Source organism: Lampris incognitus, chromosome 10, assembly GCF_029633865.1.
Source record: "Lampris incognitus isolate fLamInc1 chromosome 10, fLamInc1.hap2, whole genome shotgun sequence".
Classification (NCBI taxonomy): Eukaryota; Metazoa; Chordata; class Actinopteri; order Lampriformes; family Lampridae; genus Lampris; species Lampris incognitus.
In genome coordinates this window covers 1,177,307-1,202,916 of record NC_079220.1, presented here as the reverse complement: position 1 = coordinate 1,202,916, position 25,610 = coordinate 1,177,307, and the positions used below count along the sequence as shown (strand labels likewise).

At 43.0% G+C, this 25,610-nt stretch overlaps 2 protein-coding genes and 1 pseudogene across 4 annotated transcripts in view; 1 reads left to right on the top strand and 2 right to left on the bottom strand.

Annotated features, from left to right (window-relative positions):
* Positions 1-2,604: 2,604 nt before the first annotated feature.
* Positions 2,605-7,693, bottom strand: LOC130119135 (interferon a3-like). The gene is made up of 5 exons (XM_056287551.1): positions 7,571-7,693; positions 4,153-4,227; positions 3,698-3,856; positions 3,319-3,393; positions 2,605-2,712 (listed from the first exon to the last, which is right to left on the bottom strand). Exons 1-5 carry the CDS (start codon positions 7,691-7,693, stop codon positions 2,605-2,607), a joined length of 540 nt encoding a protein of 179 aa, XP_056143526.1.
* Positions 7,694-8,670: 977 nt separating this feature from the next.
* On the bottom strand, positions 8,671-10,385 carry LOC130119134 (coiled-coil domain-containing protein 174-like; annotated as a pseudogene).
* A 3,996-nt stretch (positions 10,386-14,381) lies between these two features.
* The window catches only part of rdm1 (RAD52 motif containing 1), a 23,881-nt gene continuing 12,652 nt past the window's right edge, over positions 14,382-25,610 (top strand). Inside the window, exons 1-2 of one of the 3 annotated variants that reach the window (XM_056288163.1) lie at positions 14,382-14,542; positions 20,470-20,649. In XM_056288163.1, coding sequence (XP_056144138.1) covers positions 14,498-14,542; positions 20,470-20,649 — 225 coding nt within the window. In that variant the 5' untranslated portion in view covers positions 14,382-14,497. Of the gene's footprint in view, positions 14,731-14,858; positions 15,184-20,469; positions 20,650-25,610 lie in introns of those variants that run through there. The other 2 variants (XM_056288162.1, XM_056288164.1) reach the window with 2 other exon arrangements.

Sequence of the window (25,610 nt, the reverse complement as noted above, 5' to 3'; positions counted from 1 at the left end):
TTGATGCTACAGAAGAATAGCACTGTTTACATAATGTTTAAAATAATGTTATATCTGTTTACTTTAAAAGGTGAAAGAGAAACTAAAAGGGGGGATGTCATAGTATTACAGTTAATACGGTAATGTGCATGAAAGTGACGGAAACTGTGAGATGTGGCTGTACATGAAAGGGGTTTTACGACAGTAGACTAGGCGTGAAGGTCATGTTGCATCCATGTGAGCTGACCTGTTAGCTGAATAAAGTGGACACTTCACCTGCTCCGTTTGACTGGACATTCCCTGATTTATTACAGCTGCTATAAGCCACTTGGATAATGCACTGGAATGGAATACATATATACATATATATATATATATATATATATATATATATATATATATATATATATATATATTGTAGCGTGTTGTACGATTCATTGTTACATTGTATATGTGTGATGCAGTGACTGACGATCAAAAGCTGCTGGCTGCCTGGCTATGCATTTCTTATTTTCTTTGACATGAATTATTATGAAAAATATACATTATATTCAAATGAACAGCACCTAATGCAAAATATCAGATAGAAGCATATTCTGCATAATCAGAAGCATATTCTGCATATGCGACTCGTGGCTGGGGGGGCCAGCAGGGGGGCCAGGGATAGTATCAGGGTAGCCGTGGCCACCCCTTGGGGGCGCCACTGCGCCGCAGCCGGTATTTCCTGCACCGCGGGTGACAACGTTAACCAGTCGACTAAAGGGTCCGACCCGTTAGCCAAGGGCTAAGCGAGCCTATTCATCCATGATCGTTACAATATTAAAAAACATATTTAAGAAAACTCTAATAAATGTCATATGTGTATCATCCAATGGGGGGGGGGGGGGTTAGACGTTTTACTTGTAGTTACAAAGGAGATGTGTTTTCGGTGTCTACGTCTGGTGGCCAATTCGTTTCTACTGTTCAAGGTGGACATATCAGGTCTGCAAACAATAAAATACTTTTCTGCCAAGCACAGGTCACATCTTTTACCCCAAACTGAATGTGCCCTACTCTTTGCAAGGGTTTTCCATGCGACCGAATAACTGGTATTCTTGTCTACCAATGACCACATGTGGCGGCTTAAGGCCGCTGCATTTCTTGCATGTTCATTCCTGAAGCTACTCATATTGGCGTTAAACCTAATTTTAAAAGGGTCCTCTGTTAATCCCACTCACGGGTCCACATTGCAGTGTCTTCTCTTGTCACCGATGCCTGGTAGATGACTCCCTCTATCTGGCATGTTCCTTCTAGAGGACACGTTGCCTTAACACGGCAGTTGCAGTTGGAGGTGTTGGGTGGTGGTGAGGGGGTGTGTGTCTTGGTCATGATGCTTGTGTTGTGGGAGGAAATAACCTGCTGAACATCTGGCCTGCAGCTGTAGCTCATTTTGACTGTGTTTCTGTTGAATATGTTTCTCAGTTGGTGGTCTGGGGCAAAGCACTCATCCAAAAGCTTGAAAAATAGTTTTCCAACATTAGAGGCCACACGGTGGCGCTGTAGGAGGATTATACCTGGTGATGCTCCGCCTTCTGCTGCGTTTTTGTTGTTGTTGCTGGCTGTCGCTAGTTGGTGGTGGGTTGTACTTAAGTCTGAAATCATATCCACATGTTTGTAAGGCTTCCTGGTATTGGGGGGGGGGGTGCTTTGTTAAAGATGGCCTCGCTGGATGATGAACATGAGAGTCTCTTGTTTATGCTCACTGGGGTATTTTGGGATATAGAGAAATCAATCCTCCACCCTCCATTTTGAAAAGTAGCCCAGTGAGCATAAAAAAGAATAAATTATGCTCACAGGTTTCTACCCCTCCATTGGTAGCTGTGCATCATAAGTACCTAGCCAATTGGTTGTTATAGTTTGAATGTTTCCTCGTCTGATTGGTCGCTGTCCAACCGAAATTAGGGGCGTGACGCTGGGCAACGCAACCTGTGTGGTTCTTTGTTGAACCACATGAGCAGCTGATGAGGGCGAGATGCACCAAACAGGCCTGTACTGATATGTGTTAACATCTTTTTTCCTGTATCCGTGTTGATATATATATATATACTATGTATATATATATATACTATATACTATATATATATATATGTGTGTGTGTGTGTGTATATATGTATATATATATATATATGTGTGTGTGTATATATATATAGTATATATATATAATATCAACAATGGTCTAGGATGTGGGAGTGGTCGGGCAGCGCACTACCGCCCACTATTGGCCAGCCACCACCACTGACAGAATATGAAAACAGTTTTCAATTAACAGCACAATGAAGAGCAGGTCTGAAAATACAGCATGTTTTATTTCATAACACAGAAGAAATGTATTTCAAATAAAAAACATAAAGCAACATCTGAGCTCCTCTTAAATAACCTGAATAAATAAATAATTTACAAACAAACATATAAATAAACCATCCGATAAATAAATAAATACATAAATACTGATGTAGAAAATGTCTTTTTAAAAAATCTCAATTTGTTCCCATTTTATAATGATTCTCCTGGTAGCCAGTAGAGGGCGCTTTAGCGCTCTGCTGGCCATACCGGCAGCCAGCGGGGTGTGTTTGCTTTGTGCTGGTATTACTGGGAACCAGTGGGGCGTCTGACTGTGGCGAACAGCAGGTCCAGTTGTTCCAGATGTTTTCTGGTCTCTTTTCTGATCAGTTCCCAGGAACCAGGACTGGAGCTCTGCACACAGAGAAATACTACATCAGTACCACTACTGCTGCAAATACTACAACCACTGGTACTACTGCAAATACTACATCAGTACCACTACTGCTGGAAATATCAGTACCACTACTGCTGGTACTGCTGGAAATATCAGTACCAATACTACTGCAAATACTACAACCACTGGTGCTACTGGAAATACTACATCAGTACCACTACTGCTGGTACTGCTGGAAATATCAGTACCACTACTACTGCAAATACTATGACAACCACTGGTACTACTGGAAATACTACATCAGTACCACTACTGCTGGTACTGCTGGAAATATCACTACCAATACTACTGCAAATACTATGACAACCACTGGTACTACTGGAAATACTACATTGGTACTACTACTATTACTGAAAATTCTGCTATAATTGCTGAAACTACTGTAAATACTACATCAGTATTAGTACTATTTGGATAATAGTACAGCCAGTGACACTGAAGAACTACGACAAATACTACATCAGTCCTACGAATACTGGGAATGGTACATCGTTACGACCACTACTGTTGGTAGATGTACTTGTAGTACTAGTGCTTGTACTTTTACTAAGTTGAAGACATACCATCTCACGCAGAGTTCTGTTGGCCAGTTTCCTGTAGTATCGTGTCAGTCTGGGGCCCGACTTCCTGTTTGAAACCTGCACGTGACAAACACACCAACATTCACTTCCTGTTTGTATTAGTAGCGAGTTAGTTCCTAGATAGTGCTACTAGCCAGTACTTAGTGCTGTTAGTTGGTAGTACTTCCTGTCTGTTTGTTGTCTGTCTGCTCACACAGAAGGGGACACAGACTATCTGCTGGTGTGTGTTGGTTGTGTGTCTGTCTGGCTGTCTGGCTGTCTGCGTATCGGATTGTGTGCCTGTCCATTCCATATGCCCTGATGGGTTGTGTGTGTGTGTGTGTGTGTGTGTGTGTGTGTGTGTGTGTGTGTGTGTGTGTGTACTCACACAGGGGGTGAGACCATCTTTCTGTCTGTGCAGAGTGATGAGGAAAATATCAGTCTTGCTGGTTTCCCAGTTAGCGGAGGAGAGGTTGCCTTGGTGATAAAGATCGATGATGAGCTCCAAACTGTCCTTAATGAACTTTAACCTTGTCTCTACCTGAACACACACAGAGACACACACAGAGACACACACATAGAGACACACAGAGACACACACATAGAGAGACACAGAGACACACACATAGAGACACACAGAGACACACACATAGAGAGACACAGAGGCACACAGAGACAGTTAACTTTGCTGGATCCAACCATAAATCGATAGACAGATAATCAGTGTTGTGTTGTGTTGTGTTGTGTGTGATGTGTTGTGTTGTATTGTGTTGGAGAGTGATAGATAGATAGATAGATAGATAGATAGATAGATAGATAGATAGATAGATACAGTACCTTAGTTCTTCTCATGTTTGTGTACAAGGTATAAGGGAATGAGACAGGACACTCCTGTTCAGTCATGCGGCCACCCTGCACACAAAAACACACACACACACACATGTTCATTATACACACACACACTGTAGCACACACTCTCTCTCACGTTCTCTCTGTCTCTTTCTCACACAAACACATATAATGTAAAATATAAACTGTGTGAATATAATGTTAAATATAAACTGTGTGAATATAGGTGTGAATATAATGTAAAATATAAACTGTGAATATAATATTAAATATAAACTGTGTGAATATAATGTAAAATATAAACTGTGTGAATATAATGTTAAATATAAACTGTGTGAATATAGGTGTGAATATAATGTTAAATATAAACTGTGAATATAATATTAAATATAAACTGTGTGAATATAATGTAAAATATAAACTGTGTGAATATAATGTTAAATATAAACTGTGAATATAATGTAAAATATAAACTGTGTGAATATAATATTAAATATAAACTGTGTGAATATAATGTTAAATATAAACTGTGTGAATATAATGTTAAATATAAACTGTGTGAATATAATGTTAAATATAAACTGTGTGAATATAATGTTAATTATAAACTGTGTGAATATAATGTTAAATATAAACTGTGTGAATATAATATTGAATATAAACTGTGTGAATATAATGTAAAATGTAAACTGTGTGTATATAATGTTAAATGTAAACTGTGTGAATATAATATTAAATAAAAACTGTGAATATAATGTTAAATATAAACCGTGAATATAATGTAAAATATAAACTACGTGAATATAATGTTACATGTGAACTATGTGAATATAATGTGAAATATAAGCTATGTGAATATAATGTTAAATGTGAAGCCTGACAAAACGGGTAACTTGTGTTAATGTACGATAATTAAAACTAATAACTCCAGTTAGTTCCACATGTATATAACGTATATAATGTATACATCTTATAAAGTGAGGGTACATTAATAAAACTAATAACTCCAGTTAGTTCCACGTGTATATGATGTATATAATGTATGCATCTTATAAAGTGAAGGTAAGTTAATAAAACTATTAACTCCAGTTAGTTCCACGTGTATATAACGTAAAAATGTATACATCTTATAAAGTGAGGGTACATTAATAAAACTAATAACTCCAGTTAGTTCCACGTGTATATGACGTATATAATGTATGCATCTTATAAAGTGAAGGTACATTAATAAAACTATTAACTCCAGTTAGTTCCACGTGTATATAACGTATATAATGTATATATCTTAGAAAGTGAAGGTGAATTAATCAAACTAATACCTCCAGTTAGTCCCACGTGTATATGACGTATATAATGTATACATCTTATAAAGTGAAGGTACATTAATAAAACTAATAACTCCAGTTAGTTCCACGTGTATATGACGTATATAATGTATGCATCTTATAAAGTGAAGGTACATTAATAAAACTAATAACTCCAGTTAGTTCCACGTGTATATGACGTATATAATGTATGCATCTTATAAAGTGAAGGTACATTAATAAAACTAATAACTCCAGTTAGTTCCACGTGTATATGACGTATATAATGTATACATCTTATAAAGTGAAGGTACATTAATAAAACTATTAACTCCAGTTAGTTCCACTTGTATATGACGTATATAATGTATACATCTTATAAAGTGAAGGTACATTAATAAAACTAATAACTCCAGTTAGTTCCACGTGTATATAACGTATATAATGTATACATCTTATAAAGTGAAGGTACATTAATAAAACTAATAACTCCAGTTAGTTCCACGTGTATATGACGTATATAATGTATGCATCTTATAAAGTGAAGGTAAGTTAATAAAACTATTAACTCCAGTTAGTTCCACGTGTATATAACGTATATAATGTATGCATCTTATAAAGTGAAGGTACGTTAATAAAACTAACAACTCCAGTTAGTTCCACGTGTATATAACGTATATAATGTATGCATCTTATAAAGTGAAGGTACATTAATAAAACTAATAACTCCAGTTAGTTCCACGTGTATATAACGTATATAATGTATACATCTTATAAAGTGAAGGTACATTAATAAAACTAATAACTCCAGTTAAATCCATGTGTATATGACGTATATAATGTATGCATCTTATAAAGTGAAGGTAAGTTAATAAAACTAATAATTCCAGTTAGTTCCACGTGTATATGACGTATATAATGTATGCATCTTATAAAGCGAAGGTAAGTTAATAAAACTATTAACTCCAGTTAGTTCCACGTGTATATAACGTATATAATGTATGCATCTTATAAAGTGAAGGTACGTTAATAAAACTAATAACTCCTGTTAGTTCCACGTGTATATAACGTATATAATGTATGCATCTTATAAAGTGAAGGTAAGTTAATAAAACTAATAACTCCAGTTAGTTCCACGTGTATATAACGTATATAATGTATGCATCTTATAAAGTGAAGGTAAGTTAATAAAACTAATAACTCCAGTTAGTTCCACGTGTATATAACGTATATAATGTATACATCTTATAAAGTGAAGGTACGTTAATAAAACTAATAACTCCAGTTAGTTCCACGTGTATATAACTCATATAATGTATGCATCTTCTAAAGTGAAGGTAAGTTAATAAAACTAATAACTCCAGTTAGTTCCACGTGTATATGACGTATATAATGTATGCATCTTATAAAGTGAAGGTACATTAATAAAACTAATAACTCCAGTTAGTTCCACGTGTATATGACGTATATAATGTATACATCTTATAAAGTGAAGGTACATTAATAAAACTATTAACTCCAGTTAGTTCCACTTGTATATGACGTATATAATGTATGCATCTTATAAAGTGAAGGTACATTAATAAAACTAATAACTCCAGTTAGTTCCAAGTGTATATAACGTATATAATGTGTACATCTTATAAAGTGAAGGTACATTAATAAAACTAATAACTCCAGTTAGTTCCACGTGTATATAACGTATATAATGTATACATCTTATAAAGTGAAGGTACATTAATAAAACTAATAACTCCAGTTAGTTCCACGTGTATATAACGTATATAATGTATACATCTTATAAAGTGAAGGTACATTAATAAAACTAATAACTCCAGTTAGTTCCAAGTGTATATAACGTATATAATGTATACATCTTATAAAGTGAAGGTACATTAATAAAACTAATAACTCCAGTTAGTTCCACGTGTATATAACGTATATAATGTATACATCTTATAAAGTGAAGGTACATTAATAAAACTAATAACTCCAGTTAGTTCCACGTGTATATAACGTATATAATGTATACATCTTATAAAGTGAAGGTACATTAATAAAACTAATAACTCCAGTTAGTTCCACTTGTCGTAGTAACTCACCATCTGCTCCAACTGCGTCAGGGACCTGTTGCTAAGGAGACCGTAGCTTTGCAGCCAATCGCAGCAGCGGACCAGGCACGTGACGCCGCAGAGCAGGAAGAGCAGGCGGATCCAGCTGTGCATGGTGACAGATGAAATATTCATATGAAATAATATGAAGCAGATTGAAATGGACGTTGGTTGTGTGTAGTCTGTAAGGTGTGATCATGGTCGGTACCTGAAGGAAGCATTTTAAACCCAGTCTGGAAAGAGAAAGAAAGAAATTCCCACTTTCACCTCTGGAACGCGTCTTTTCACTTTCCAAACTCTCCGTCATTCCTGCCGAGCGACAAACGATCAGCTGCTGCGCTTCATGCTCTCCCCTCAGCACACGGGGGTTTCAGAGGACCTGCAGAAAACCTGCGCTGGAAAACGAGTCCAGGCAAATAGTGAAATGTGGTTAAAGGGAAGGTTTCATATGGAGTTTAATTTCGGAAGGGATAGTTAAGCTGCACTTTCACTTTAACAAGTTCTACAACGTCACCATTTCTCTAGCCGAGTCAACCGGCTGCTGAACTTCTGTTCCATCCTTCAGTCTTTCCTGAAGACTTCTCTCTCTCTCTCTCTCTCTCTCTCTCTCTCTCTCTCTCTCTCTCTCTCTCTCTCTCTCTCGCTCTCTCGCTCTCGCTCTCGCTCTCTCTTCGTTCTTCCTTTACTTTTTCTTTCTAATCGTCAAGCAGTTTCAAACAAGCTCGGCCCTTTCTGCTTTCAAACTCATTCGTTTTTTCTATTTTTTTAATCTATTGAGAAAGCCAATACACAAACGGTGCAGACATGTGCTCAACATAATGGTATACAAAGAAACAACGTGCATGTAAATATGATGTGAATGTGAATGTTTTTTATCAATCAACATTTCTAATGTTTAATATTTGTCTAAAATACAGAGCAGAATATTTAAGAAATGGAAATGGATGATCCGCTGTGGCGACCCAACGGGAGCAGCCGAAAGTAGCAGTAGCAGACAGAGCAGAATATTTATTTAGGTCTCTAAAGAAATAATAGAGCATTAGAGATACAATGAAGTTCAAGTGGAGTTTTCATAGAAAGACAACATCTCATCAAGACTCTGAGATGGACTCTGCTGGGGTTACTGGGTCTGGGCCGGGTCCTGGTCCCCCGGCTGGGGGGGATTCAGAAGCGGAGGCTGGCTCTGCAACTGGGGTGGGGATAGTGTGGAGGATAGTGGGATGTATATTCTTTGGAGTACTGAGCAGGAAACTGGGGAGGGGGTTGAGGCGGACTGTGGAGGAGAAGAGGGGTTACTGTGGAGGACAAGGGAGAAACTGAGGACAGAGTGGAGGAGGGGGGAATTGGGAGATGATAAGGAGGAGTAATCTGGGCGTACTCCGATGATGAAGGACGCTGAGGTTGGGGGTCAGACCCAGGATGAGACAGTGTGATGTAGATTGGGTCCGCATAGTAGCTGGTGGGATTTCTTGTTGCTGACTGGGTAAAGGAGCACTTCTAGACTGAGGGCACGTTTGGACATCTGTCTTGCTCTCAGACACTCTTCCTGAGCTATTTGACCACTTAAATGATATTTTGGTTTTATTCTTCTCTTGACCAACAGCTTCTCCCAAGCCTTGGCCTTCTCTCCTAGGTGAAGTACAAAGGTGGGGGGGGGGGGATTCTGAATCTCGCTCATTTCGACGCCGACTTGTCCACTCACCGAGCAAGGATTCTTCGCCCCGATCCCATTCTCTGACATGAGGAACTCCAAGGGAGTCCTTCCTCTCCTGGATTTCCACCTCCACCTTCCTCAGTGTACTGACCTCTGGGGTCTTCTCTGGTGGGGGTGATGGCCCAGTTAGATCCTTCCCACCCTCATCTTCAATATCCTCCTCTTTCTGGTCTTCCTCCATACCATCCAAGTTAGTCTTCTTCTTTCTTTGCCTAATCTTGGCCAAACGGGCCTGCAGAAGGGCCTTCCTCTTCTCCTTGAGCAGTTCACTCTTACTACGCTGCTCTGTGGTCTGGTCTCTGAGCATGTCCAGAGTCTCTCTGTTTTTTACACTGATCCTGAGAGAAGGCAAAGTAACCCACACCAAGCTCCCGGGCGGGCCTCATGCTCCCTGATGTCCTCATAGTGGATTGGTCCAGCAGGCCTATTCATCGCTTCATCTTCCTCCCACTCCCACTCATGTCTCTGCAGCTCTCGATGCATGTCCTCTGAAAGGAGGGTCTTTTCAGCTGAGGCATTTCTTTTATTCTGAAAATCTTGATCCATTTTCTTAAATTCTGGCAGGTCTCTCTTCATGCCTCTTTGGGACCTTCCCAAAGCATCCACATAGTCCACCTATTCTTCATCTGGATTCTGAGCGTTTGGGATGGAGGGAAAGCTGTTCCTTTCTTCCTCCTCTCCCTCCTCCCTCTGCTCAAACAATTCTCTCTTTTTGTGGATGATCTTCTGAGTGAAATCTACTAGAAACAGCCCCTCTGTCTCTTCATCAGGAAAATCTCCAATTGTCATTTGCTCGTAGAGTTTTGCTTTTCCCTCCAACTTGCCCCTAGCATTGTCCAGGCTCTTCTTTTCTTCAGTCAGCTGCTCGACATCTCTCTGAGCCCGTCCTGACTCTCCGTTATATTTGCTCCATATGTTTGTTTTCTTGACTTTGACCGTTGATTTGAAACCGGTACCAGCATTTTCATGACCAAGTCTTTCCTGTTTGAATTGTTCCTGCTTCCTATACAGTTCAGCCTTAAGGTCCACCAGAGATGAAGCGGTGACATCGAAGGGCAACAGTGACACCATCAACAGGCTTATCTGCATCATCTACTCTTTTTTTTTCTTTACCTATCTGGGCAGTGCTGTGACAGATGCAAACTCCTCTGACTTAGAAGTGGGCAGAAAAATCCAAGCGGCCACAAAAGCCTTTGGTGCCCTCCACAAACAACTTTGGTCCCACCATGACATCAGGATGACAACAAAGCTCAAGGTCTACAACACAGCTGTTCTCTCCCGTCTCTACTATACTCCACTGAATGCCTGACCCTGTATCGCAAGCACATCAAGATGCTCACCAGCATACAGCGAATCAGATGGGAAGACAAGGTACCTGACGTGGAAGTATCGAGACGTGCTGGTACTGTCAGTGTTGAAACCCTAATTACAGCCTCCCAGCTCAGATGGGCTGGCCATGTGAGAAGCAGGCCAGAGAAGTGGCCATGTGAGAAGCAGGAAAGCTTCACTGAGTATGTTGTCATAGTAACTGACTCGGAGTTGGCTCTATGAAACCGAAAACCCAGAGTTTCCGTCAACTTTGACTCAACTGGGTTTTCCCTAAACCCGCTTTCTGAAACAGGGCCTGTAAAGCGTGATTAAGCTCAACCTAACCCTAACCTTAGCATAACACTTACCTGAAGCTAACCCTAACCTTAGCATAACGCTTACCTGAAGCTAACCCTAACCTTAGCATAATTCTCACCTGAAGCTAACCCTAATCTTAGCATAATGCCCACCTGAAGCTAACCCTAAACTTAGCATAACGCTCATCTGAAGCTAACCCTAACCTTAGCATAACGCTCACCTGAAGCTAACCCTAACCTTAGCATAACGCTCACCTGAAGCTAACCCTAACCCTAGCATAACGCTTACCTGAAGCTAATCCTAACCTTAGCATAACGCTTACCTGAAGCTAACCCTAACCTTAGCATAATGCTTACCTGAAGCTAACCCTAACCTCAGCATAATTCTCACCTGAAGCTAACCCTAATCTTAGCATAACGCTCACCTGAAGCTAACCCTAACTTTAGCATAACGCTCACCTGAAGCTAACCCTAACCTTAGCATAACGCTTAACTGAAGCTAACCCTAACCTTAGCATAACGCTCACCTGAAGCTAACCCTAACCTTAGCATAACGCTCACCTGAAGCTAACCTTAACCTTAGCATAATGCTCCACTGAAGCTAACCCTAATCTTAGCATAACGCTCACCTGAAGCTAACCCTAACTTTAGCATAACGCTCACCTGAAGCTAACCCTAACCTTAGCATAACGCTTAACTGAAGCTAACCCTAACCTTAGCATAACGCTCACCTGAAGCTATCCCTAACCTTAGCATAACGCTCACCCGAAGCTAATCCTAACCTTAGCGTGACGCTTACCCGAAGCTTACCCTAACCTTAGCGTAACACTTACCTGAAGCTAAACCTAGCCTTAGCATAACGCTTACCCCGAAGCTAACCCTAACCTTAGCGTAACACTTACCTGAAGCTAACCCTAGCCTTAGCATAACGCTTACCTGAAGCTAACCCTAACCTTAGCATAACGTTCACCTGAAGCTAACCCTAACCTTAGCATAACACTTACCTGAAGCTAACCCTAACCTTAGCATAACGCTCACCTGAAGCTAACCCTAACCTTAACATAATGTTTACCTGAAGCTAACCCTAACCTTAGCATAATGCTTACCTGAAGCTAACCCTAACTTTAGCATAACGCTTACCTGAAGCTAACCCTAACCTTAGCACAATGCTTACCTGAAGCTAACCCTAACCTTAGCATAACGCTCACCTGATGCTAATCATAACCACTAACTGCTAATCATAACCAACAGCTAACCTATTTCCATCCCAGATAGCAAAATTGCTGTGGCCCGGACCCGTCCCACACCCGACACTTTCATCCAGCCCACATACCGCGTGGAATTATGGCACTTGGGCGGTCTGCTCCTGTTTGCCAGATCTGGGCAGAACCAATGCTGCATGTGCCACATATTTGCCAAAGGTGGCCCATATCTGTTTTGTGATATTGGGCCATATTCACCATTTACCACACGGGCCACTTCAGGGTCACATCCAGATCACATGTTGCTCAGAGCACCACATCTTTGCCAAAAAAGGCCTACATTTGATTTGGCATCTTTGGGCCATATTTTCTATTATACATGTGGGCCACTTCAGGCTCACATCCATTTTTTCAGGGCCAGAAGAAGGCCATCAGTGCTGCGTCATTGCCTGAAGTGGCCCACATCTGGATGCTTTCTGGGATAGACGGAAACACATCTTGGCGGAGTTCGGTACCACATCAGTCTGCTTTTAAATGTTTGGGGCGCACATGCTTCATGGTTCAAAGTTGGTTTGGGTCAGCTGGATTTGGACAAAACATTGTTATGGAACTGAATTTAACCAAACTGGAAGTTGCGGCCTGATCAGGGTGTCTCCCCACCTGCCGCCCAATGACTGCTGGGATAGGCTCCAGCATCCCCGCGACCCTGGGATAATGGATGGATGGATGGATGGATGGATGGATGGATGGATTAAACTAGTAACTTTCACATATTTAGTCACGTTTATGTAATGTATTGTTCACTGGGAGTGATGAAGAAGGAGCGGATTAGGAACCAGTATATTAGAGGGACCGCTCAGGTTGGATGGTTTGGAGACAAAGCAAGAGAGACAAGATTGAGATGGTTTGGACATGTGTGGAGGAGAGATGCTGGGTATATTGGGAGAAGGATGCTGAATATGGAGCTGCCAGGGAAGAGGAGAAGAGGAAGGCCAAAGAGGAGGTTTATGGATGTGGTGAGGGAGGACATGCAGGTGACTGGTGTGACAGAGGAAGATGCAGAGGACAGGAAGAGATGGAAACGGATGATCCACTGTGGCGCTACCTAACGGGGGCAGCCGAAAGTAGTAGTACTAGTAGATGTGATGTATTGTAATGTACTTTATTCTGGTGTCAGCAAGGGCCTCCTCAACCATCTGCAGACGGTACTGCACGCCACTGCTCATTTCATCACTGGGACAAGGAGGCATGATCATATCACTCCTGTATTTGCGTCCCTACACTGGCTCCCTGTTATATCTCAAATCGATTTTAAACTTTTATTGCTGACTTTTAGGGCTTTAAATGGTCTTGCTCCTACATACATTTGTGATGTATTGACCTGATATACGCTCTCTCGACCAGATGGAGCCCTGCTGGTTATTGCCAGGTGTCGGTTTGTTACAAAGGGTGACCGGGCTTTTGCTGTTAGAGCCCCCACACTATGGAACTCTCTTCCTGTTGAGCTGACAAACCAAGTGTTGTGTTCTGTGCATACGCCAGTGGGTGGGACCAATGTTATGAATGCCCCTTTGCGTGTGGCGTAAGTCAGAAGAGAAGAGAATAAGAAATGGTCGCCCATTGCTGCTGTGCCCCGTGCTTTACTTACTGCCTTATACATACACTGCTTGCCTTGCACAACACACATCAGAACACAACACCAAGTCTCCAGCTTCTTCTAAATCTCGTCTTAAAACTCTTCTCTTTATTAAAGCGTTTACAAATGTTTGATATTTGGTTTTATTTATTCATACTGTTTTTATTTTTACTCTTACTTATTTTGTCTTGCTCTTATTTTTGCCTTGTCTGGTTTTATTTCTTTGTAAAGCACGTTGTAACATTGCTTTAGAAAAGTGCTATATATAAAAAAGAAAAGTGCTATACAAATAAAGTTATTATCATTATTATTATTATTATTATTATTATTATGAAAGAAAACTCAGGCGATGATCCTCACAGTAAAACGTAACTTCATAGACAAGAAAGGTTGTCTTGTCGCTCAATCAGAACTTATTGTTAGCCGTCGGAGCCATAGTGACTATTGATTGGTCTGGTTTATTTCATCCCGCCTTTCTACGACCTCATTGGCTACAAGGCCTGTCCTTCAACTTCACTTTAAACCGCGGCAAAACGTGTTTGCGGAAGTAGAGGTCGAAGCGACTCATACTTAGTAGATGACTTTGAGAGTTAACTTCAAGTTAGTTGATGTTTCATCGGAAATCAGTTCATCGGCCGTTAAATTAATCAGCAACGAACTAGTTTCAGTGAGCTCAACAGTGTCTGCCGGACAGTTTGATTCCCCGCCGGATGTCACGCAGAAGAAAGTCCGAATGAAGAAATGAGAAGCGAGCACAGTGTGGAAAACGGTTTCCGGCTTGGGAAGGTTTGTTCGCCGTGTTTGGAAGCATTTAAAGTCTTTAGTCTATTTTTGGCTTTCCGTATTTTCTAACTTTGAGCAAAGACTGGATGGAGACTGAAGTGGATATTTTGGAGTTTCGGGTTCCTGTGGAGAACAAGAAGACTCTGTTTGTGTGGGACATCCAGCCCTGCCATTGCCAGGCCTTCATCCATGTACGTTGGTCCGATACAACAAAAGCAGAGTAATGGACCGCGGCTTTGTGCTGTACAGATGTCATGTGCAGTGGCGGCGGCTGGTGCTACCAATGTTGGGGGGGGGGGGGCGCAATGCACCGTGGCGCAGCCCACCTGACAGCTGCTTTAATGTCCACACAGTCACAGTTATTAAGAAGGACAATGTAGCCTATAGATTTTATCAGGGGTCGTACACGGTGGATGATTGACAGTCGAGACGAGGCGTGGTGGTGGGTGTGAACGTGATTGACAGCCACGAGAATTGTCCAATCACATTAGACCAAAAAACATTAAAACAATACCAATTCACTGCCAATACAAGTGGGAGTGTCTGGGGCAGCACAGAACTGCGCCCCCTGGAAAATCTGAAGAAACCAATCAGACAGCAGCCTCAGGTCACCTGCTCGCCACAAGTTTGAGGGCTTACATAAGGTATGGTTTGGCCGGCGCCCCTCACCCAGGAAGTATATGTATTCAGACAGGAAGTATATGTATTCAGACCGGAACCAACCAAATACCATTTGAACCAATATTTAATGCTGCTGACGGGCGCTCACAGACTGACAACACTTTTATTTCATCATTATTTGCATTTTACAGCAACCTTATATTTAATATGTTTAAGTAGATTTTCATCTTTAGATATTTGAAGGGTGCGGCGCACCAGCGCCCTCGACTGGCCAGCCGCCACTGGAAGCAGGTGGGTACTGAGACGTCACACAGACCTTCAGCTACCTGACTTTTTAACCATGGATGAACAAGTAGTTTACAAAATGGCTTGGGACATTCAGTCCCACCGACGCCTGAACATATTTGACCTTTATCAACCCAGGAATTAACTTGCACTGTCACTACTATTACTACCACTACTACAAATACTACTACAACTAGTGTACAACTACCACTTCTACTGTACTTCTATCACTAACTACTGCTACGGAATTACTACTACTGTACTTCTATTACTGTTACTGCTATTATTACTACTACACCTGCTGGTGCTTTTCTTAAAGTCAAAATAATAATAATGATGATATTGATAGTAGTAGTAGTAGTAGTAATGATAATGATGCTAATAACAATGTTAATAATAATATCATTCCAGGGTGTTATGTTGGTCAGCATTTTAGTCCTGTACATGTTTTGTCCATCTGGTACTGCTAGTACTACTACTACTACCAGTGTTGTAGTACTCGAGTCCAGGACTCGGACTCGAGTCCGACTCGAGTCCTGATTTTCATGACTCGTGACTCGACTTGGACTTGAGCACTGATGACTCGGACTTGGACTCGGACTCGCGAATTTACTGCATTCGGACTCGGAAGTTGGAGACCCGGACTCGTGACTTTTTAATTGATAAAGACTGTTTTTGTTAGATTTTTTTTAAATAATAGGCCCTATTAAAATATATTGATAGCTATATTAATACTGTAACATTATTCAATTTCGTGTAAGGGCAGGCACGTGTGTTCCACCTACATGCGGATTCACGTGGCGTGCATACCGTCATGTTCAGTAGCGCGAAGATGCCTAAAGAGACAACCTGAATTGTGCGCTTTGCTTACACAGATTTTACAACAAATTCCAGCAAGATCACTGCTAGATGTTCGATATGTAAACGAACTATTGAGGAGAAGACCGGGACAACCTCAAACTTCAACAGACATCTGTCAAGGATGCACCCAGAAAAGTAAGTGATATGCAGTCAGCTGATGATATGGTTGGTGATCAGTTAACGTTAGCTAGCTAGCTATCTAGCTACGGTAACAATAGCCTCTGAAGTAACTCAACCACTGGTCCAAGATGTTGGGTCAGGTCGTGTGGCGGGTATATCATGTCACTAGAACCGTTGGGTTCGGTGGTGTGGCGGGTATATCATATCACTAGAACCAAGTGAGATTGTATAGGTAAGTTAAGTAACGTTACTGTTAGCATGCTAATGCAGCATTGCACAGAAAAGTCACAGTACGGTTCGCTTTCGGTACGAGCGTGCCATCCATCTCACTAATGATGAGTTGGTAAGTAACACGCAGCGTCTTCGTGTTATAGGGAGATTAAAACTGATTTTTCTTATTTATCATTTAGCTAATTACCAAGTAGCATACACTTAACGGAAAAAACACACCACTCTGAACTACCGTGTTAGCATTAATCTTAACTAGCAACAACAAATCCGCACATTGCAGATCTCCGCCATGAATATTCTCCAAGTGCGGAGAAGGAAGAAGTCTAGCCTATATGCATCCACAAATAATGTTGATAAAATGTGCACAACTTTACAATGCAAATAAAAATAATTGTAGGCTATCACTCGCTAAATGGACTAATTGAAGAAAGCTAATGTGGATGCCGCCACTGGTTTTCTTGAGAGCTGGAGACGGTACAAGATTTGACGGATGTGGCATCCCCCCCCCCCCCCGATGTACCGAAAACTACCGAACCGTATGGTGATTGGTGACACCGCATAGGCTACTGTAAATATGGGGATATTTTTCTTTGCATATATGCAGCATTGGGTGTGCCAAATTCTAAAAATAGACACGCGCGACGTAGCTTTTGAACAGTACTATGAACTGGCTCTATCTTCTAACAAAATCACACCCTCCCTGACCCATACAGAATAAACATACAGACTCACGGAGGATAGAGAGTTAAAGCTCAGCTAGGTAGCATGTAACATACTTAAATCAATAATTAAATGACTGGGTTTTGCTAATTAATCCCTGTCCTGTTAGTCTCATAAATTATGTATCTTTTCTCATACTTTTCATTTATCCAGCTAGTTTACATTAGTTAATCTACTAATATGGTAATGTTAGTTATATAGATAACTAAATATGTAACTTAACTGGTTATGGTTCAAACCACTATGTGTATAATGTGTAACATTTGTATTGTTATTGCATATTGTTATAGCTATAACGTTACACATTTTTTGCTGTGAGAAAGATTACTTGAAACAGTTTGGCATCAGCAAGCTAAAGTGTGTATCCTATCTTCCCCTAGGTTCCAAGAATACCGTGCCTCCACTGCTTCAGATGTGATGCCAGCTGCTCCAGGTCAGAAGACTATCACATCATTTTTAAATGATGGACAGCAAAGGATGTACGACCTCAAACATCCACGTCAGAAGGCAATAAGTGATGCCCTTGTAAAAGATCTAATCATTAAGTGCTGCTTGCCACTCTCCATCGTTGACAACGAGGACTTCAAGCACTTCCTGCATGTCCTGGACCCTCAGTACCGGCCCATAGCAAGATCCACAATTTCCTCTGTGACCATTCCAGGAATGGTGGAAGTCAAGAAAGAACAGATAAAGAACCAGCTGGCAGAAGCATCGAGTGTTGCTGTTACCACAGACATTTGGAGTGATCGAAAGATGCAGTCATTCCTTGGAGTGACAGCACACACAGTGGCAATGGATAAAAAAAACAGGAACTCAGCCTTCAGTCATATCTTCTTTCCTGCAAAAGAGTGCATGGGAAACACTCAGGAGAGAAGATTGCAATGATGTTTGAATGCTGTGCTGAAGAATACCTGATTAAGGAATAGATCAACTTTGTCATAACTGACAATGCATCCAACATGAGAAAAGCTTTCCAGGCCAGCTTTCCCCTAGAGGATCCTTGTGATGCTGAAGCTCATGATCCCAGCACATTTGAGGACGATGATGAAATATGGCAAGACCTGATGCCAGAAGATCAACAGACAGTCAATGACACTTTGGCTGAGAACTGTAAGATGCAGAGACTATCATGCTTCACACATTCACTGCAGTTGGTCATAAAAGATGGTCTGAAAGACACCAGTGGGCTGTCAAGCACCCTAGCAAAGCTATCCCGTGCAGCCAACCTCCTCCACAGTGGCACCTCGTTTAAAGACTGCTTTGAAGCGTGTTCTGGTGATGCAACAATTCCAACAGCGAATGCCACACGATGGAATTCCACTCTGAAGCAGGTGAAGGCTTATGTGCATTTAGACATGCAAAAGCTGTCCAGTGTGTTGGAATCAGTGGGGCACAAAAGCCTTATCTTATCCCCGCGAGAGTATGCTCAGCTTAAAGAACTGATCGAAGTTCTTGATCCGTTCTTAGAGGCAACCAACCTAACTCAGGGTGAGACTACTGTCACCGTCAGTGTGATTGTCCCCTGTGTCCTCACTCTGCGCTGTTACCTGCAGGAAATAAGAGGAAAAGCCAGATACTGTGGGCCTCTGGTGAGAGCTCTGGAGAGCTCCTTGAAAACAAGGTTTGCAGAGGTTTTCAGTGCAGTCAAGATACCAGGATGTGAGCCGGCTGAAGGAAGAGGCCCCACCAAATTTCCTTTCACCAATGCCTACTTCATAGCATCTGTGTTGGACCCAGCATTTGGCTTCCAGCGGCTAGAACATGATGTGCAGCTGGACAGTGACGTCAAAGATGTGCTGAAGACTGAGATCAAAGGTGAGAAATGTTTTGATTAACGTTAGTTAAGTGATTAACTATTTGATTGTTGTGATGTTTATATCATTGAAGGTGTTACAATAAAGCACATAGGCGTGTCATTTGTCATGTAGGCCTAGTCAATAACATATTTGTAATGAGTCCCCCATGCCCCCTCTCATTTCAGAGTATATAAAGGCAGAGGGTGACAAGCAAGCGGTATCAACAGCAGATGCAGCGGAAGCAACAGGACCAGGGGAAGGTGAACTTTCAGAGTCTCCTCCTGAGAAGCAGTTGAGAATGTTCTCCCACTATAGGAGGACTCCCTCCTCCACCGAGAAGAAGCCGTCTGGCCAGGCTCAGTTGACTGCATACCTCAACTTGATCGCTGAGCAGGACTCTGACTCAGTCCCGTGCCTCAGGTTTTGGCAGCAAAACAAATCCAAATTCCCTACCCTCTATCAGATTGCCACACAGGTATTCTCTATCCCTACCTCCAGTACACCCATTGAAAGGGTATTTAGTCATGGAGGCATTTTGATGAGGCCTCACCGTGCAAGGTTGAGTAGTTCCATGCTGTCAGATCTTATGTTTTTGAAATGCAACGTGTATGCTTAAAACTAGTGCCACCAGCCTTTTGTTCCTAACTATTCCTGAGAGACAATGTCTTTTGACTAGTTTTTATGAATGTATTGTATGCTGTGGAACTTACTTCTGTATACTGTTTCCACCATTTGCTAATAGCATGCTATTCACAGCTATCAAATGTGTTTTGAAGAACATCCAGTGTTCAGAATGTCAAAGAAATTCAGACTGTTCTAAAAATGTGTGTGTGCGCGCATGCTTGCGCGTGCATGTGTGCGAGTGTGTGGGTGTGCATTTGTTTGGCTATCGTGTCACAAAGTAAATAAACTCCCTTTGAAATGGTGACAGCTGTGTCATTTTTGTTTAATGTAGACCTTTTTTATCTGTATGTCAGATCTTTGACTGTGCCCGAGTGGATCACTGGAGCCATCTTTGAACTCGACTCAGACTCAACCTTGATGACTCGGACTCGGACTAGGGTAATAGGGACTTGACTCGGACTCAGGTAATGGGGACTCGACTCGGACTCGACTCGACTTTTCTTTGGTGACTCGGACTTGGACTTGGACTCGAACACTGGAGACTCGAGACTCGACTCGGACTCGAGGTTTAGTGACTCGACTACAACACTGACTACTACTATAACTAGTACTGCTGTTAATTGCAGTGCTGTTATGAGGAGTGTTGTTGCTCATGTTTGGTTTTGATTCTAGGTGTCTTTGTTTGGCGTCTTCTCGTCCTTTGGTCCTCTCTACCTGTTGAAGGTGATGCCCAACTGTCCGCCAGCGCCACCGGGCTTCTATGCCGTCGTCAAGTTCTACTCTGCTGCTCAGGCCTCAAAGGCACAACAGCAGACTGATAGACGGACTCTCTTCCAAACTACACCTGTTAAGGTCTGTCCACACAATCCTTCATCCTCCAACCCACCCTACAGCGATACCGTGGTACAACCCACCCTACAGCGAAGCACCTGTTTTGTAATTATAAATAAATCATGACAATAGACAAATACCCCCCCCCCCCACTGGACCGTTAGCGATTACGTGTTTTTGAATTTTGAATGTCACACCTCTCCCTTCCCCACTGGACGTTGTGCACGTGATGTGCATGACGAGGCAGTAGATGGTATGTTCTTTACCCAGTAGCTTTACTGACAGCTGATGATTGTTTATGGCATGAAACAGGCTTGTACTGTCTCATACAGAATTTACTTCACTCACTGGATTATATATATATATATATATATATATATATATATATATAGATAGATAGATAGATAGATAGATAGATATATGGGGGGAAATGGCAAAATAAGTCTGTCAGTGGGGGCTGCGGGCCAGGGAGCCGGTTGATTAGTCTGGGGGGAGGGAGCATGTTGATTAGTCCAACTACAGCAGGGAAGGCATTTTGAGTTGGGGGTGCTGAAGGTCAGTGGCATACAGTGTATTGTACGATTTCATATTATATGCTGTACTTGTACCCCACTGAACTAAACAGACAGGATCATTTATATCTAAGGATTTTAGCCAAAGAACTTTACACGAGACAGAAACCCAAAACCAATTTGTAATTGCACAATGAGCACCAAAAGACATGAAAATTGTGAAATCCGACTTAGCATACCCATGAGATAAGCTTACACAATGTGCAACTCAAAAGAAATTTTAGTTATCAACTGCATCACCAATACATGCATCAGTTCAGTAACTTTAACCCTTACTACTGTGGAATTCATAGGTAACGGTAAATATTTTGAAGAGCAGATGTAGAAAAACAGCCAACTTAAACTATTTTCCATCCATCCATCCATCTTGCTCTCAGGGTCGCAGGGACGCTGGAGCCTATCCCAGCAGTCACTGGGTGGCAGGCGGGGAGACACCCTGGACTGGCCGCCAGGCCATCACACAGGGCCCACACACACGCGCACACACACACACACACACACACACACACACACACACATTTACACCTAGGGACAATTTAGTATGGCCGAGTCACCTGATCTACATGTCTTTGGACTGTGGAAGGAAACCGGAGCCCCCGGAGGAAACCCACGCAGACACGGGGAGAACATGCTAACTCCACAGAGAGGACAACCCGAGATGACCCCCAAGGTTGGACTACCCTGGGGCTCGAACCCAGGACCTTCTTGCTGTGAGGCGACCGCACTAACCACTGACTGTCCCCCACCCTGACTCTGTCCTACCAACCCTAAAGACTCAAGTCAAGTCAAATTCATTTGGAGAACACATTTAAAAACAAGCCACATTGACCAAAGGGCAGCACGGTGGCCCAGTGGTTAGCACTGTCGCCTCACAGGAACAAGGTCCTGGGTTCGAATCCTGGGGTTGTCCAACCTTGGGGGTCATCCTAGGTCGTCCTCTGTGTGGCGTTTGCATGTTCTCCCTGTGCCTGTGGTGGGTTTTCTCCGGGTGCTCCAGTTTCCCCCACTATCAAAAAGACATGCATGTTAGGGTTAATCCTCCTGACTGTGCCCCTGATCAAGGCATGGCAAGACCAACTGAAGTTGGTCCCCGGGCGCTGCATGGCAGCTGCCCATTGCTCCTAGCTACACAGCTAGGATGGGTTAAATGCAGAGCATAATTTCCCCATGGGGATTAATGAAGTATCTCAAAATCAAAAAAACCAAAGTGCTGTACAGACCAGATCAGGTCGCTAAAATATAAGAAACCCCAACATAGACAACAAGGCACATAACTCGTAGGCATGAATAAACAACATGTGGACATCGGCACAAGAAATCAGCCACATCAGGGGGATTCAAATGCCAGAGAATAAAATTATAAAGAAACAAACCCCAGAAAGTTGGATCAGTTCATCTGGAACCAGAGTTTAGTGGAAGAAATGTCTCGATGCATACTCAATAATCCAGGTAAGGAAACCACGGAAAGTTGGATCAGTTCATCTGGAGAAACGTTTCATCATCATCTAAGTGACTTCTTCAGTCTCAAGTGACTGCAGGTACCCCACCCTTATAAACAATACAGTGACTGCAGGTGTCCCACCCTTATAAACAATAGAGTGACCGCAGGTATCCCCACCCTTATAAACAATACAGTGACTGCAGGTGTCCCACCCCTATAAACAATACAGTGACTGCAGGTGTCCCACCCTTATAAACAATACAGTGACTGCAGGTGTCCCCACCCTTATAAACAATACAGTGACTGCAGGTATCCCCACCCTTGTAAACAATACAGTGACTGCAGGTACCCCCCCTTATAAACAATACAGTGACTGCAGGTGTCCCACCCTTATAAACAATAGAGTGACTGCAGGTGTCCCACCCTTATAAACAATAGAGTGACCGCAGGTGTCCCACCCTTATAAACAATAGAGTGACCGCAGGTGTCCCCACCCTTATAAACAATACAGTGACTGCAGGTGTCCCACCCCTATAAACAATGCAGTGACTGCAGGTGTCCCCACCCTTATAAACAATACAGTGACTGCAGGTATCCCCACCCTTGTAAACAATACAGTGACTGCAGGTACCCCACCCTTATAAACAATACAGTGACTGCAGGTACCCCCACCCTTATAAACAATACAGTGACTGCAGCTGTCCCCACCCTTATAAACAATACAGTGGCATAATGACCGAACCAATGACCAGTTTCATATGCAAATATGTGTGTGACCATTAACTAGAGTTAAATGGCCATGTGTACTATTCACAGAGGGTTGGGGAATGGTTGCAATGACAGCATTGTAAGATGGTGACAGATGTATGTCAAGGATGTGCATATCCTCATCCTTGAAAGAGTGGCCACTGACCTGTGGATGGTGTAGACTGTGGAGTCCTGGTCTGTGGATGGTGTAGACTGTGGAGTCTTGGCCTGTAGGTGGTATAGACTGTGGAGTCCTGGTGTGTAGGTGATGTAGACTGTGGAGTCCTGGTCTGTAGATGGTGTAGACTGTGGAGTCCTGGCCTGTAGATGGTATAGACTGGAGTCCTGGTCCGTAGATGGTGTGTGGAGTCCTGGCCTGCAGGTGGTGTAGACTGTGGAGTCCTGGCCTGCAGGTGGTGTAGACTGTGGAGTCCTGGTCTGTAGATGGTGTAGACTGTGGAGTCTTAGTGTGTAGGTGGTGTAGACTGTGGAGTCCTGGTCTGTAGGTGGTGTAGACTGTGGAGTCCTGGTGTGTAGGCGGTGTAGACTGTGGAGTCCTGGCCTGTAGATGATGTAGACTGTGGAGTCCTGGCCTGTAGCTGGTGTAGACTGTGGAGTCCTGGTCTGTAGATGGTATAGACTGTGGAGTCCTGGCCTGTAGGTGGTGTAGACTGTGGAGTCTTGGTGTGTAGGTGGTGTAGACTGTGGAGTCCTGGTCTGTAGATGGTGTAGACCGTGGAGTCCTGGCCTTGCGGGGTAGTTGTTCTGCTTTGTGCCATCGTCTTCACCGGAGTCTGTTTGGTTTCCCTGATGTACAAGTCACGGCAATTCTCCTTGCATCTAACAGTGTACACTATATTGCTTTGTTTGTGCCGGGGGACCCGATCCCTGGGGGTGGACCACCTACTGGCACCGCGTGTCTTGGAATATATGTGGTGTGGTCCAGCACTGAGGGACATAGCCACATCTCTGTCAGGTAGAAGATGTTGCAGAAGGCTGGATCAAGTCTGCCAGCTCCTGCTACCCAGTGCCAGGCATCAGGGGCTGCCATGTAGTTTCAGGTTAGCCTTTAACCAGTGTTGAATGTTGTTCTTCAGGGTCGTGGCAGATAAGTCACAGACGTGGGTCAGTCCCTTATCTCTCCAAGACTGACCTTGCAAACCCTCCTGTGATGCTGAAGTTAGAGATGGGGTTGGTGTGAGATATCGACCTTATCTTTCCTAACACCTCACATAATGTACAGTAATAATAATAATAAATCAATCTTATATAGCGCTTTTCTAACACTCAAAGTGGCTTTACAATAAACGTGGAGAAACAAGACAACAGATCAACACAACACAACATACAGGGGTGGATGGGAAGGGGGGGACAGACATACAGGGGTGGATGGGAAGGGGGGCAGACATACAGGGGTGGATGGGAAGGGGGACAGACATACAGGGGTGGATGGGAAGGGGGGCAGACATACAGGGGTGGATGGGAAGGGGGACAGACATACAGGGGTGGATGGGAAGGGGGGACAGACATACAGGGGTGGATGGGAAGGGGGGACAGACATACAGGGGTGGATGGGAAGGGGGGCAGACATACAGGGGTGGATGGGAAGGGGGGCAGACATACAGGGGTGGATGGGAAGGGGGACAGACATACAGGGGTGGATGGGAAGGGGGGCAGACATACAGGGGTGGATGGGAAGGGGGACAGACATACAGGGGTGGATGGGAAGGGGGGCAGACATACAGGGGTGGATGGGAAGGGGGGCAGACATACAGGGGTGGATGGGAAGGGGGACAGACATACAGGGGTGGATGGGAAGGGGGACAGACATACAGGGGTGGATGGGAAGGGGGACATACATACAGGGGTGGATGGGAAGGGGGACAGACATACAGGGGTGGATGGGAAGGGGGACATACATACAGGGGTGGATGGGAAGGGGGGCTACGAGAGGGAGAAGCAGCAGCCACGCATGCTGCCAGCAGGACTCTCCCACTTAAACACAGACAAAAGGGCAAGAAAAACACAAAACAACAGCACTGTGGGCGTTGGTGTTGTGTAGGGGTTTACTCCCGTAGCCTGTTCCTCTCCCCAGGTATCCACTAGGTGGCACTATTTAACACATAGCTGGAGGTGGTTCGTGGGCATCAGGAAATATCCACACAACGGTGGGCCTGCGCACAGCACGTGTAGGGGCCAGACCTCCTCCGAGTCCCTTGTAG